Source organism: Rousettus aegyptiacus, unplaced genomic scaffold (genome assembly GCF_014176215.1).
Source record: "Rousettus aegyptiacus isolate mRouAeg1 unplaced genomic scaffold, mRouAeg1.p scaffold_m13_p_1, whole genome shotgun sequence".
In the NCBI taxonomy this organism is placed as follows: Eukaryota; Metazoa; Chordata; class Mammalia; order Chiroptera; family Pteropodidae; genus Rousettus; species Rousettus aegyptiacus.
This window is the reverse complement of record NW_023416284.1, coordinates 78,153,731-78,166,727: the sequence shown is the minus strand read 5'-3', so window position 1 is coordinate 78,166,727 and position 12,997 is coordinate 78,153,731. Positions and strand designations below refer to the sequence as shown.

Sequence of the window (12,997 nt, the reverse complement as noted above, 5' to 3'; positions counted from 1 at the left end):
AACAAAGAAATACACACTTAGAAAAGAATGAAAATCCATTTCTTACATTAGGTTATAAAAGGTTAACACATGATGTCAACATGGTTTGGTAAGTTCTCTCATGCATTTATATGAAAGTGTAAATCCATATAAAATCTCTAGAAAACAATTTTGCAACAGTTACTAAGTGTCTTAGAAATATCATACTTTGAACCAGCATTTCTGGGTGTCTAAGACACTATTCGAAGATTACTTTAAAATATGAAAAGCTCTTGAGTTTTAAATTGTTCATCAGAATTATTTATAAGATTCACAAAAATGAAAATCTATTTCCAAGATTAAAGAAATATTTAAAAAGTTTATACTGCTTCTGTAGTATAAAATATTATATAAGCATTAAATAAATATTCAAATAAGTAAAGAATATGAAAATATTATATAATATTAAGTTTGAAATCGACAGATGAAATTATACTTACAGTATAATTTACTGTAAGTATAATTTCAACTTTGTAAAAATAAATGTACATGAGGAAAAGGTTAAAATAAATTTACCAAAAGATTAACAATGTTTCATTTATTGGTATTTTTTAATTTAACTTTTGATTCTTTTCTATAGTTTTGATTGTTTCTAAATACCTGCTCTTCTTATGATAAGAAAAAATCATTTTAAAATTTCATTTTTAAAACCTATAAAATCCAGTCCAAATAATTACACCCAGCTCACCTACTACAGCTATAGGACTAAGATTTTCTCTAGTAGAAACCCTTCAGCAAGAAATTACTCAGGTTCTTAGAGGGATGAGATCAAATCAGCCAAACTCAATAGTATCCAATCTGGAGCTTGCACAGCCAGTCCCCATAATGTGGAGTTTCCAGTGCCCAGAGCTAGACAAAATTCTATATTAACAGCCTGCACAACAGACTTCCTCTCCTTTGTACTCCTTTAATGCTAGCCATATTATCACATGTTTTCACAGCACTGATACAAGAGCCCAGAAAGAGGTAGGTTTGTTGCTTTACCATGTGGATTAAGAATGCTAACGTAAATCAGTCAACATGCACAAATCCACATTGGCATTTATCACTAAGATGAATTCTTAAGTCTCTGTGTTTCTTTGCCTACTTTTATGCCAGAAGCAAAACCCCACTTCATTGACAAGATACATCCAGTGAGGACAATGTATGCTTCATGGAAGAACTAAGCTGCCCAGCTCTCCACTATATCAGAGAAAGATATTTTGCAAACATCAGTAAAGAGAGATTTGGAGTGATTTTATTTCTTCATATGGAAAACACAGGTATTTTCTCTGTGAGTGATTATTATAATTTTATCATTATCCAAAGGAATCTTAAGATCATTGGCTTCTAAAATACAAGCAAAACCTGCTTGGAGTTACTGAGGGTGCCTAGTTCTGACTAGGACAGGTTAAGCATGGAGAACAGTGAGAGGCTAGATTGAGTAAACAAAACTTATTTATTTCTCCTGGATTTTCTCAGGTTCATTCTCTATGATGACCAGACACTCTATCTATTTTTGCTTTTTCCTTAATCAGATCTCTATCCATTTTAAAATTTCCTACTCTTTCTATTCATACTTCCCCATAGGGTAATATTTCTGCCTTAATAATAATAATAATAATAAAACCTTTACTTTAGGTAGCAAAAGATTAAATCCTATTTTTTTAGTGTATAAATTCTGTACTTACTTTTTCATACTTTATATGTTGTCCTGACAATAAAAATGTAGACTTTGGACAAAGAAAGCATGGTTATAAAAAGTCATCTTATTTTAAGTGAAAAGGTATATATTAATATTACAATAAATAATACATAATATTATTCGATAATTTTTCTATCCTCCAAAAGTCTAAACTACATGATGTATTACTTTATTTCTTTAACTTCTCTAGGAAACCCTAGTCATTTAAAATAATAATGATAAATGTAGAGCCTTTTATAAGATTTAAATATATATGTTATCTTTATCATGTTACACAAGAAAATACCTAAAATTCTAGCAAGTGAATATCTCTGCCTAGGGTCATATAACAAGTTAGTAGTTAGATGAAAACTGAAAGATCACAAAAGCCTTTCTTCTCTACTAGGAAAGTGAGTGCTCTGAAAGATGGCATGCAGTGCTCATGCCATGTCAACACGTAAAGCAAACCTGTGCCTAAACAACAAACATCCCCTGGTGAATTAGACAATTTTAGTACAGCTATGTTAGTAATGTAAAGTCCCATTCAGTCTACTGAAAGAAGAATCGAGGAGTGAATTCATCCCCCATTTCATAGAAAACAGTAATGGCTATCATATGAGAACTTCCTCATCACCTTGGTACTTTGCCAGGAACCTCCATGCATTTGCTTTTACCCTTATTTCTTTCTCTATCACATCAAGAAAAAAGATGTTTTTCCTGAATCCAAGTTTTGTCTCCACAAGAGCTCTGCCTTGTGTCTTCAGAGACCTTGCTCAATCAATCATCTTCCCTTACTTAGGCATCAAAATTTCTCTTTCTTTTAGAATTTTCATATATACATACAAGTATATATATATACATATATATATAACCACAAGCATATTAAAAACAACTTTATTAAATATCTTTTTCTAACTACTTTCTATTTACAGTGTAGCCTTGTAAAAGAACTTGTCCAAGCCCTGACTCCATGCCCTCATCCTTTCCTCAGTTAGCCCACTGTAATCTAAACTCTATCAGACAAATAAATTAAACTGGCTTTATCCACACAAATCCATAGTGCATATTGTTTTCTCTGAACTCTGCACTCATCTGTTCAACTTCTTATGTATTTCCCCTTGCAATATCAAAGATATCTCAAGGTTAATATGAATAAAGATATAATTAATTATCTCCTTTAAATGTTTACTCTCTATGTAATCTTGGTCCCTAAGAATGCTGCAGTCATCCACCTATCTGCCTAATTCCAAAACTTAAGTTTACTAAATGTCATCCTTTTCATTACCTTGAACTTCCAAAAATCACATTGTATCTCTTAATTATTTCTTAAATATTCCATAACTTTCCATTCCCTGCATCATTATCTTTGCTAAGGCTCTTGACACTCTTTGCCTAGTCTACTAAAATGTCTTTCTAACTAGATTTTTCTGCTCCAACCTGGCCATAATTAAACTCTCCTTCCCTTCTACTAGCAAGCAGCATGATCTTACTAAAGTTAAAGTTTTAAAATCTTTCAGTGTTTCCACTTTTCCATTAGAACAAGCTCCACAACATGATATTCAATACTTTTAATCATGTGGTCCTTGACTACATTTCTAATCTCATCTCAGCCATCTGCAATCACCTTATGTTTTCTACTCCAGATATATCAACATACTTTTGATTAGCCAAATATATCAAACACTCTCATGATGATATGGTTTTACACATGTCCATTATGCCTACAAACATGAATACCTCTGTTTTCCTTTTGGTTAAATTACATTAAACCTTCAAAAATTACTCACGTTATATCTCAAATGAAGTGTTTGGTTGCTGCCCCTATCTTGGTTCAGACCTATGTTGGTTCTTTTTCTCTGTGCTTTCAGAAACTCCTGTGTTGGCTTCTTCAGAGCACTTTGTTTTTTTAAATTAAGGTAAGAACATTTAACATAAAATCTATCCTCTTGACCATTTTAAGTGTATACTACAGTACTGTTAATTATAGGTGCAGTATTGTACAGCAGATCTCTAGAGTATAATCTCATATAACTGAAACTTTATATTTTTTAGACAGCAACTCCCTATTTTCTCCTCCCTAGCCCTTGATAACAAACATTCCACTCCTGCTTCTATGACTTTATCTATTTTAGATACTTCATATAGGTGGAATCATGCTGTATATGTCCTTCTGTGACTGGCTTATTTCAGTTAGCATAATATCCTCAAAGTTCATCTACATTGTCACATGTTGCAGAATTTTCTTCCTTTTTAAGACTGAATAAAATTCATATATATATATATATATAAAATGTTTTCTTTAATCATTCATCTGTTAAATGGATAAACATTGTTTATATATCTTAGTTATTATGAGTAAGGCTACTATGAACATGGGAGCACTAATATCTATTTGAGATCCTGGTTTTAAATTCTTTTGGATAAATCCCCAGAAGTGTAATTGCTGAATTATATGATAAAGTTACAGTAATTAAAACAGTATGTTATAGCATAAATACAGACAGATAGAACAGACTATAGAGAACCCAGAAATAATTTTATCCATATACAATCAACTATCTCCAACAAGGATGCCAAGAATACACAATGGGAAAAAAAGTCTCTTCAACAAATGGTGTTTGGGTAAAGCGGATATACACATGCAAAAGAATAAAATTGGATGCTTATCTTATACTATACACAAAAATAAACTCAAAATGAATTAAAGGTTTAAATATAAGACCTGAAACTCTAAAACTTCTATAGGAAATCATAGAAAGAAAGCTTCATGACATTGGTTTTGGCACTGATTTCATGGATATAAAACTGGCTTTTTAAGCTTATTTTCCAATAACAGTTGACATTTAATACTATTTTATATTAGTTTTAGGTATATGGCATAGTAGTTAGACATTTATATAACTTATGAAGCAATCCCCTGATGAGTCTAGTGCCACCTAGCATCATACATAGTTATTACAATCTTATCGACTATATTCCCTATGCCATATTTTATATCCCTGTGACTATTTTGTAACTACCAATTTGTACTTCTTAATCCCTTCATAGTTTTCACCTAGCCCCTCAACACCCCTTCCACCTGGCAAACATCAGTTCTCTATATCTTTGAGTCTGTTTCTGTTTTGTTTGTTAATTTATTTTGCTTTTTAGATTTCACATAGAAGTGAAATCATATGGTATTTGTCTTTCTCTGTCTTATGTTACTTAGCATAATACCCTCTAGGTTTATCCATATTGTTGCAAATGGTAAGATTTCATTCTTCTTTGTGGCTGAGTAATATTTCATTGTATATATGTAGTACATCTTTTTTAACCAATTGTATATTGATGGGTACTTAGACTGCTTCCATATCTTGATTATTTTAAAGAATGCTGCAATGAACATAGGGTGCATATATCTTTTTAAATTAGTGTTTTAAAAGTACAGACAACAAAACCTAAAAAGCTTCTGCTTAGCAAAGGAAAACATCAACAGAGTAAAAAGCTTTCCTAGCATTTTTTATACTGCCTTGTATTTGTTGCTTTTTTTGTCTTTCTTTACAATTTGCTTGTTAACTTAACAACTTGGTAAGCCAAACTCTCTGATATTCAGGATCAAAACTGAAGACTTATTCTTCTATTGGAAATTTGGGCAGAGGTGAGAACAGTGGGAAGAAAAGTTAGAAGAAGGAGAAAAATAAAATTTTAGACAAACCTCAAAAAATTTTCCAGAATATCATTGAATATCAAGGGATTACTCTTTGTTTTTTGTTGGTCTCTAGTTTGAAGAAACAAATATAGAGCAAACAAATTTACTGCAAAATTAGCTGTATCTATTATGGAAAAACTATTTCCACAGAAATCAGATAATTTCCTGGCTGGTCTTCACAATAGTTGCTACATACAACCAAGGATATTTCTATCTTAACCATGAAGACATGGTTCTGACTTCTCTAATTTAAAGGTGTTCTCATAGCCTAATCATATAACGCAAAACAGAAAACTGAACACTCTGAAAAACAAAAAGATTGAAGCACCTTACCTGAGACAATACAAATATAAAATCAAAGAAGAAATGATGAACAGGAGGATGTAAATTAACACCGTGAGCATTATACCAAGAATTCCTGATTGCATGATTCTTTCAAATACCCAGTATAGCTTTGCTGCATCGGCTACAGGAGTCTCCTCATTATGGGTAAGCCTCTGACAAAAGAAAACACAAATTAAGAAAAAAAAAACATGTAAACACTGATCATCAAATTAGATTAATTTATATTCATGAAAACCTTATGATACTATAATTTTTTTTAAATTAAATTATCAAGGTACTAAATATCATCAGACCTTTAGCTGCACAAAGGAAAAGAAAAAGATTGGGTTTGCTCGGTTAGTTTACCAAATTTTTCTCATTTTCCTTATAAGCTTTTCAATATATACAATTCATAAAGTAAAAACCATGTTTTATTTATGTACTATTAACTTTTTAATTTAATGAGCACAAGATATGAAGAAATTAAATATGGTGGTGGAAAGATTCCTTACTTTCTGTAGCAGATTTGAAAGGAATTTAATTCGTGCTATGCATAAAATAGATGGCTTATTTTAGGAGCATAAAAAAAAAGTTAACAGGCTATTTAATATAAGCTTGAAAACCAAAGTTTACATTAGGTCAATTTAACAATAAGTCCTTATTTTAGATAAGAAAAAACATATTCTATGATGGGTTAGAAATAAATACAAGGCAATGAGGTTTTTACAAACAAATATAAAATGCTACAAACCTATAGCATTGTCATATGACGTCTTTGACCTTTGAGTTTTATAAAGCATGAATGTTTCTTAATTATGACTTTTATGATATCAAGTAGAAGTAATATGCAATATAAATGTAAAATAAGGTATGTTTTCTGCAATGTAAGACAGGAGACAGAATTTCTTTAGTTTTTAAACTGACAATTATATAAATATAGCTTTAAAAGGGCATGTTCAAACTAGCTGACACAAATCACATATATATGGGTAAAAACAAGCTGAGAGAAGTTAATTTGTATTTTCCCTACACCAAAATATCCTTTAGTGATTGGGCAGTGACTAGAATTTAGATATCCCTACTCTCAACTATTGCTTTTACCTCACCAAAACTCTTATTTTTATATTCTATACTTGTTAATTGGTCTGCCTGGCAAAATGTGAGACTGTTGCTAGAACTTTAGACAGTGGATCTGCAAGGATTGTCATGCATTTCTCCTATTTCAGATCTTACCTTTCTGCTGGTTTTGGAAGGTAAATGAATAGACATGGGCTTAACAAATGAAACAAAAAAAAAAAATACATATATATATATATATATATATATATTTGATGCCAATAACATAACCTAATCAATAGATGCTAATCATTTATTTGACCCACATGTATTGTATTAAGTACCTACTGTATGTCACTAAGCTCTGAAGATAAAAGAGCAAATATAATTAAATAAAAACTCTACTTTTTTGGAGCTTACATTTAAGTGTGTGTGTTGGGGGTCAAGGGGACAAGCATATAAATAAGATTAAATAATACACAGGATACAATAGAGGATATTATGAAGAAAATATAAAGAAGGAAAAAAGGTAGGAGAGAGAGAGTGTTATTAACTATTTCAATCATAAAATATGTCTTTAAAAAGGTATCATTTGAGCAAAGACTGAAAGATATAAGGAAATGAGCCAAGTGCCTCCCAAATGACATTCATCACACACTGCTCATCCTACCTCTTTTTGTGTGTCTATTTTGATTTTCTCACTAGATTCTAAGTTCCTGCCTTGACTGTGGGCAATGGCTGTCACATCTTGCATCATTCACAAAGCATAGATATCATCACACCGTTATAATCCTTATTCTTGTTCTTTTCATTGTGTATATGATGCCTTAGATTTTTCAAAAGTTAAACCCATTTGGTCTCTCATTTGATTCATCCAACAGTATAGTGAAATGAATAAGGTAGGTATTAATATTTGTAGGTATTATTACTTTTATATGATGCATATGAGGAAATTGAAGCTGAGAGGTTCACTGATTTATCCAACATCAATCATATAGCTGACAAATGATAGAGCTAGGACCAGAACCAGTTCCCCTGACTCCAAGTCTGTGCTTTTTCTATCACTCCACAATCACTTCTAAAGGAGTCTCAAGAATTGGTTGCCTGTAAATGATTGCATTCTACCTTTGTTTGATCTTTATTCTTGCATGTTATTCTTATCTCACTATTTATATTTAGGGGAGAAACAATGCCATATTTATTCTGTATCCTTTAAAATCTTGTGCAAAGAGTACATAATCTATAAACACATACTGTTCAGTTAAAACATCCAATAGCAAATTTTCCTCTACTTTTTATCTTGATTTGGGCTGAGGCAGAGAAAGAAATTATGATCTCAGTGGAAATGTTGAGGATGGCATCATCAATGGGAGTCAGGAAACGTGCTGCCAACCTCTGAGCAAGCAAACTAAGACACCAGCAAAGTGTTATTAGCAATATCAACAGCTACTCAATGCTTCAGGCTTAAATCATTCCACCTGCCACATCTCCTTCTAGATTGCCATGAGAAAAAATTAATTTAGAACAAGAACTATCAGTAAAATTAGGTAGTACTTCTTTTGGCTGGCTGATCTGAATCAAACATAGGTGATCCCCAGCTTGTTAAAACACACAACTCCTTCCCAGAGGATGGGCCACTTTTCAGAGTTTGGACTCAATAAGTTTGAGTCAGGGCCTGAGATTCTGCATTTCTATAAAGTTCCAAGTGAAACTACTGCTGTTGCTCCAGGGATCTCCCGTTTTGAACCATTGCTTGAGAGTAATACTTCTCAAAATTAAGTGTGATGTTAAATTACCAGAGAGCATGTTAAAATATATATTTTGATTCAATTGATGGGAGTGACCAAGTGTGGACTCCAGTGCCACTCATCTGAGGATTATTTTTAGCTTTAGGGTTTTTTAAAGACAGCAAAAGTAAATGTCATTTGCAGTGAGACAATATGGATTCTAACTGGAGAATCAATAATTGTGCATACCGGGAATGAGCCTTCCGCCTTTCTTTGCAAGTAGAGAAAGGTATGGGTGCTACAGTCAACTATTAGGATCCAAGTCAGCTTCCATCAGGTAACAGATCTCTGAACTGGTTCTGAGATGGCCATGCTAGAGGCTACTTTCCTACAAATTACACCAGAGGCCCCACAGTATATTAGGACTGCTCATTTTTTCAGCTGCCTTTGATAGAGTGGACAATTCAGCTATTAATTTCTCTAGGGAAAATCATTCTGGTGATTTCTTATGAGTAGATCTCCGCAGATCATAAGGGACAGCTCCTCATCCTCTCCGAATGGCTTTCCACATGATGTTGCAATAGAATCAGGTAAGTACCCACACCTGTTCTATATTCACATCAGGCCTCTAGTTGAAATTGGGAGGTGGCACGGGATATGGTCCTACCAGAATGCAGACAACATTCCTCTCTACATCTTCAGCTCAACAAATCTTGTTGGCAGAGTTTCCTTGCTAACCTAGAGTCCGAGAGAAGGAGGAATGTGGACAAAATTCAGTTGGCTCTAGCTCAGTCCACACAGAAACAGAGTAAAGCTAATCTGCAGGGTGATAAAAGAGATATGGGGTAAAAAGCATAGCCATTCATGACTGACAAGGCTCCCTCTTGTGACTTGTCATCAGGTGTTTAATGGTATTGAGGCTTCAGTGTATACTCACAGCCTAGAACGCAAAAACAGGTCAGTCTTCCAAATACTGTTAAGCTTTCTTTGACACACGACTAGACCTCCAATTCCTAGCAATGGGACTAGAAAATTAGATACACTGGTAGTCTCAATGTGCAAGGCTTTTAATTCACTTTAATAATGTTAAATGATTGCAGAGTAAACTATTGCATTTGTCTGTGATTTCTAAACATTTCTAGCAGAGGTCATTTCACTAAGAAATAAACAGTCAGAATTCTCCCACAAAGCTTAAAAATGCCAATCCGTTAAATGTAAAATTTCAGGCCCCACCTGCTAAATCAGAATTTACATTTTAATACATCTCTAGATGACTTGATAGCACATTAAAGTTGAAGATGCACCGCTCTAAAACATTGTGGCCTGAAAGATAGAAATAAAAACAGCAACAGGCTTTGCTGATTCTAGCTGCTTACCTGCCTACCACAGCATCCAGGATGAGATCTTTATAAATGCAGTTTGGAAGCAGTTTGGTCTTTAGTTTTAAAAGCACATTATTAATGGTAGCATCCATTTGAAATACACTTAACAAGCAGATTCATCTAAACAACTCATTGCTATGATGTGTTTGACACAACAAATATAGTCTACACACATATATACCAATTGTAGAACTTTTTTTCTTCTTAAAAGAAGTATACCAGTTATGAAATGTTAGTCCACAAATTAAGATAACTTTATAAATGAACATTTGATCATATTGATTTATTTATGGTATCCATCTGCTCTCTTGCTTGGGGCTATATTTCATAGCCAGATCTACAGTACAAAAATTTAGTTAAAATTTAGATTTCCTTTCCCTTTACTTATCGGAATTACTTGAAAATTTGATGACTCCAAATTAAAGTGGTTTTGGCTTGAATTACTCCATTATTTGATAATACCTTTAACTTTGGTTTGGTAATCTGATCGAAAGCTTTTATCAGCTTCAATGAAACTAGAATAAGTAACCAAATGTTGGGTTGTGAGTGGTAGTTAATAGGCAGGACTTAGAGCTTCCCCATTGAGCTTTGCCTTGCTAGAGCTTTGGCTCTTCCAAGCTATACTGGCATTCTTAGGTCCTCCCAGCATGAGCATGCTCTCTAGATCTATCCTATATAGCTATAATGTCAGTGGTTCTGACAACTATGGTCCTGGACTAACAACATCATTGTCATCTGGGAAATGCAAATTCTTGAGCCTTCCTTCAGACCTACCTAAGGAGAATCTATAGGGGCAGCACCCAGCAATATGTGTTTTAACAAGACTTGCGATAGATTTTAATGCAGATTAGTGTTTGAGAACCAGCATATTCCAGTAATACTCACCGGGAAATCCTAAACCTTCCAGATTCAAAGCAACAAGAGATTTGAATGTGGCAATACATTCACATTAATATTTACAACAATTTTGCCTCAAATTATAGCCCAGACATTCATTAGTAAATTAAATATTTTGATATAAACAAATAACTGTCATCAGGAATACAATATATTTGATTTCACAAGAGAATGTATTGATTCAAATGTTGAGATTTTAGTATGATGGAGAAAAAATAATCAGCCTCGGAATTTACAATATGGGTTTTAGTCCAGTTGCAGTATATGCTGGCTATGTAGCCTGGGACAAGTCATGAAGGTATGTGTGTTTAAGTTCTCTTAGTTCTAAAGTGAAAAGAACACTTGTCCCACCAACTTACAGTGTTATTGTAAATATATAATCATATAAATTGTGTGAAAGGGCTTGAAAAATGCAGAGTGCTCTTCAAATATTAGAATCATTATTACTATTGTTTATACATTATTATATACTCTAGTATATCATTCCTACTCATGAAATCCTTACACTATATATTTTAGGGTGAAAACACTGTTTTTCTCGTTTCATTAGTGTCCAAAAGTCAAAATAAATGCCAAAGGAGTCATTTTAAAATTTTTATTTCTTAAAAATGTTTTAAAAGCTCTTGTTCTTCTTCTCCAGAATACAGAAGAGTAAGTATTATATCCTAAAGCAAATAAATAACCGATGAAAGGAACTACTGTATGGTTACCTTTTTGTAAAGTGTTACTATGAAAATTCTTAATATTAAAAATAGTTACCAACAAAAATTTGTAATTTTGTAGTAATTTTGAAAATGTACCAACTTGCTTGGATTTGATTCCAAAATAATTTCCTGCTTATTTTCAAGGTTTTTTTTAATAGCTAAAATTACATGAAAATCATTTATATTAGCCATAATTTTTATTATGAGGAAAAACTTAAAAACTTCAATTTAAAATGAATTTTGAATTGTTCATGATGTTTTAAATTTTCCATGTCAATTGATTTGTGCACTAATGCTAAATTCTATGTCAAGGACTCATATCTCGATTATTTTACTTGACTTACCCCCAGGATAGTATCCACAATAAACACTGCCAATGGGTCTAGAACTGTCCATAGTCCCATGGTAATGATTAACTTTGACAAGACATCAGGGCAACAGGCAAACAGTAGCTGACAGCCCCATCTGATCAGAACCAAAGGAAGTACCATTGCGTTCAGCATTAAAGGCCCCAGCACAACCACAAGTAACTCTTCTCCCATTTGAAGTGAAGATGGTGGGTAGCAAAGCTCAACCGTGAGAGGGGAAAACTGGAATCTGTGAGAACACAAAGAAAACATTCGTGCAAAGAGAAATTATACAAAAATTCCAGGTATGCAAAACAATTTAAAGAATTATGTGCTTCGCTTTATTATTTTTAACATAGAAAATTTGACACTTAATAGTATTTCAAAATAGTGTTAGGAGTTTTCATCTTTTTTTTTTTTTTTGACTTCTTACTACCACCTCAACAGCTCATTTTCAAGGAAAAGGCAAATTTCGCATTGTTCATTGTTCTTGTTGTATGCAAACATAGAGGGATATCAATCTTATCCAGGGAGCAGAGCATTCTATAGACTAAGGACTTCCCTGTAGTTCATGCATACTCACTGGTAGGTTATTTGAAATGCAAAATATAACAGCAGACTTACTAATGGGTCAACATCTAGCAGAAATCAGAAATGCAAATAAATCTAATAATTCCTCAGAGTTTTAGCATAGCTAATTAATTTTACTTTTGATTCCTCTAAAAAGACTCCTAAATAAAGCAATATCAATATTGCTAAGTAGAAAAAATGTCAAATTTCTTAGTTGTTCTAAAAGGGGCAACTTGGCAAAACCTAAGGACCTAAGGGTTGAATCCAAGCTGAGCCCAGTGATTCAAGCAGCCTAGACCCAGGCTTTGGCACCCTCTTTTCACACAGTGAATTTTCTTGCACTCTAAGTTTCCCCACCTCTGCATTGCAGCCTTTGTAAAGCTGTTTTGTAGTTAATTCTGCTCATGGATTCTCCTTATCTGCTGTCTACTAAAAAGAATTCTTTATTTCATCCACTCTTAATCTTTGCTTTAAGGAAGTTTTATGCTTTGTTCTTATGCTGTTGTGAATATCAAATAATGTGTATATATTTCTTATCAGATAATCTAAAATGGAGTAAAAGCTGAAGAAATGCTCATTGTTGCTATAGTTATTGTCATGTCTTACAATTACAATGTGACA

At 32.9% G+C, this 12,997-nt stretch overlaps 1 protein-coding gene across 1 annotated transcript in view; it reads right to left on the bottom strand.

Moving 5' to 3' along the window:
- Nucleotides 1-12,997, bottom strand: part of OFCC1 (orofacial cleft 1 candidate 1) — a 274,965-nt gene that overhangs the window by 67,729 nt on the left and 194,239 nt on the right. The window contains exons 16-17 of the mRNA XM_016138235.2: nucleotides 11,804-12,056; nucleotides 5,703-5,866 (exon numbers count right to left, since the gene is read on the bottom strand). Of these exons, the coding sequence (XP_015993721.2) occupies nucleotides 5,703-5,866; nucleotides 11,804-12,056 (417 nt within the window). The remainder of the gene's footprint in view (nucleotides 1-5,702; nucleotides 5,867-11,803; nucleotides 12,057-12,997) is intronic.